This window comes from Arachis ipaensis, chromosome B07 (assembly GCF_000816755.2).
Source record: "Arachis ipaensis cultivar K30076 chromosome B07, Araip1.1, whole genome shotgun sequence".
Taxonomy (NCBI): domain Eukaryota; kingdom Viridiplantae; phylum Streptophyta; class Magnoliopsida; order Fabales; family Fabaceae; genus Arachis; species Arachis ipaensis.
This window is the reverse complement of record NC_029791.2, coordinates 120032761-120035264: the sequence shown is the minus strand read 5'-3', so window position 1 is coordinate 120035264 and position 2504 is coordinate 120032761. Positions and strand designations below refer to the sequence as shown.

Below are 2504 nucleotides of genomic sequence, written 5' to 3'. Positions count from 1 at the left end.
TACAAGGTTTTTTTTTTTCTTTGTAATTAAGAAAAATTAGGGAGGAAAAATATTGGCTTTGTGCTTATCAAAATGAGCTAGCAAAGGAAATGGTCAAATAACGTTACCATATATAAACAAACAATTATGTACATTACAAAAATGGACGGCCATTTTTGTTTGAAATTAGTTAGAAAATAGCACTATTTTCTCCGTTCATTTTATTTGGAATTATCTTTTTTTGTGGGTGGTACATTGTTAAAAGGTGAAAACTCAGGTGAAGTCGACTTCACGTGAAGTTGATACTGAGAGCCGTTAGATGATTTGACTGATTTGACTGAATTTTCATCTAACGGCTCTCAGGTATCAACTTCACGTGAAGTCGACTACACCTGAGTTTCCACCTTGTTAGAATGAGTAATTAGTTAGTAAATAATATATAATACTCTCTCTAGTCTCTATTTACTTCTATTTGTACCAAAAGATGAACTTTTTTCTTTATCTATCATTGTGACGTTTTAATAAACAAGTGTTTTGTCAAACTAATTGATGATGACATAATTGAAGGGATTAATGCAAATAGTTGAAGGCTCCAATTCTAAAATTATTTTGTGAAGCTGCAGAGAACAGTTCCATGTTCAACCAAAGTCTTGTGTGTGTTCAAGTCAACAACATCATGCCATAAATAACAATATGAACAACATGTAATATTTAGTAGACCAAAATATGAACAAATTTCAAATAAATATGTCAAAGTTTAGAAACAGTATAGATCTAATCAACTATTGGAATAATATGTTTAGATGCATTAATTTAATGATTAAATAATCATTCAGTTGACATAGCCAAAAACAAGAAAACAACCATAAGAAATATTAGGGATTATTGTGAAAGAAACTGTTGGCTCAAGTTGAAAATATAGGATCAAACTAACTACTTTTAGAATAATTTGTTCCAATTTGTTTTACTTACATCACAGCAGCAACAGACATGTTACAAGAAGGAAGGAATTCACCATCTTTACTGTAGTATTAAATTAGTCCTTCTAAATTCATAAATGATACAAGAATTGGAAGCATCTCAGAGCAAACGAAAGCAACCCATGTGGCCTCTTCATAAAGTCATAACATTCACATTAGAGAACAGAAAGAGGATAACTTATTACAATAATACATATGGCTACATTATAAAACTCATTACAATAATACCATTCAAATTAAATTAGATAACTAAATGTTGAAGGGGAAAGTTTGGTTGACACCACAATCTTCCCAATATTAGATACTAATATTATTATTATTATTTCTTAATGTAAGCAATTAATTTCAACCAACCGTACAACACTTTCAAGTGAACAATTTGGAACTGACTGTCAAATAATTGTGGGGAGAAGATGTGGTCCACTGAAAAGTGCAGCCAAGTTAACAAGAAATTTCAGTATACCAGCCGACAAGGCATTAACATGTTAGGTGAGGCTACCTTGATTTAAGATTATGAGAATGCGTGGGATTTTAGCCGTAAAATTAGAACTTTAGGTGAGACTATTACTGCTACTACTACTAGGTGCAGATGAATGCTAGGCCTTTAATTCTATTAACATATAAATTGCAGATAATTAATTGTAAGTGTAACAGGGTTTGCATGCCGTGTACCTTGACATATTACTCTTCCAAACTTTGAAGCACTTATTTCTACTAACATTGCTTAAAATCACAAGCTCGATGTCTCGTATTTTCCGTGCAAAATCGACTACTAGCCTACAAACATTTAGTGGATGCATACACTGACCAAAAGAAATAAGAAAACAGGTAGCAAAAAAGGCGGAGAAAAACAAGGATTATCAACAGCAAAAAATGAAACTGGATCAATTATAAACTACATCAAAATAACAGGAAATTCAGTTAGAATATTACAGCTGACAATCAGGCATTAATACTAAACTACTAACAATAGAAATACAGTATAAGACAGACTACTAAAGAAGGAAGAAAAAAATAATCAGATGGAATGTTACATAATTTATACGCCTGGTATATCTGATTGCTAAGCACAATCCCTGTCAGAATTAATTCGACTGTCACAATATGTACACCAAACTTTACAGAAAAAACAGGTGATGCTCCTGGATCGCTACAAGGCGGCATGCTTCTGTTCTGTCCTCCCTCAATTTTCAATAAAAACCAAATGAGAATACATGCCCTAATCTAAAACATGTAGTAAATGCAAGACATGGCTCACCCCACTGTACAGTTTTACTCTCATAATGAATGTACAACAATGCAAGCAAAACTTCCATCCTACCAGAGCAGAATGCTACGTTCTGCAACAATGCAGTGTCCAGGGCTGACCCCACAATTTTGCCACACTCATATATCCAGATGCAAATGGCTTTGGCACCAAATACGGTGGATGTCAGCCACAAGGGCAAATGCCCAACCAGGCTGTGAAGCAATACTTTCACCGGTAATTTTCCACTGGTTGACTAGCTTAAACATTCTCCTTACACTGCTTATCATTTGACAGAC

At 33.6% G+C, this 2504-nt stretch overlaps 1 protein-coding gene across 3 annotated transcripts in view; it reads right to left on the bottom strand.

The window, feature by feature from the left end:
• The window catches only part of LOC107606101, a gene marked incomplete in the record, with an annotated part of 9858 nt that continues 9183 nt past the window's right edge, over positions 1830-2504 (bottom strand). For all 3 annotated transcript variants that reach the window (XM_016308077.2, XM_016308076.2, XM_021106409.1), the window contains 1 exon segment: positions 1830-2504. In XM_016308077.2, coding sequence (XP_016163563.1) covers positions 2467-2504 — 38 coding nt within the window.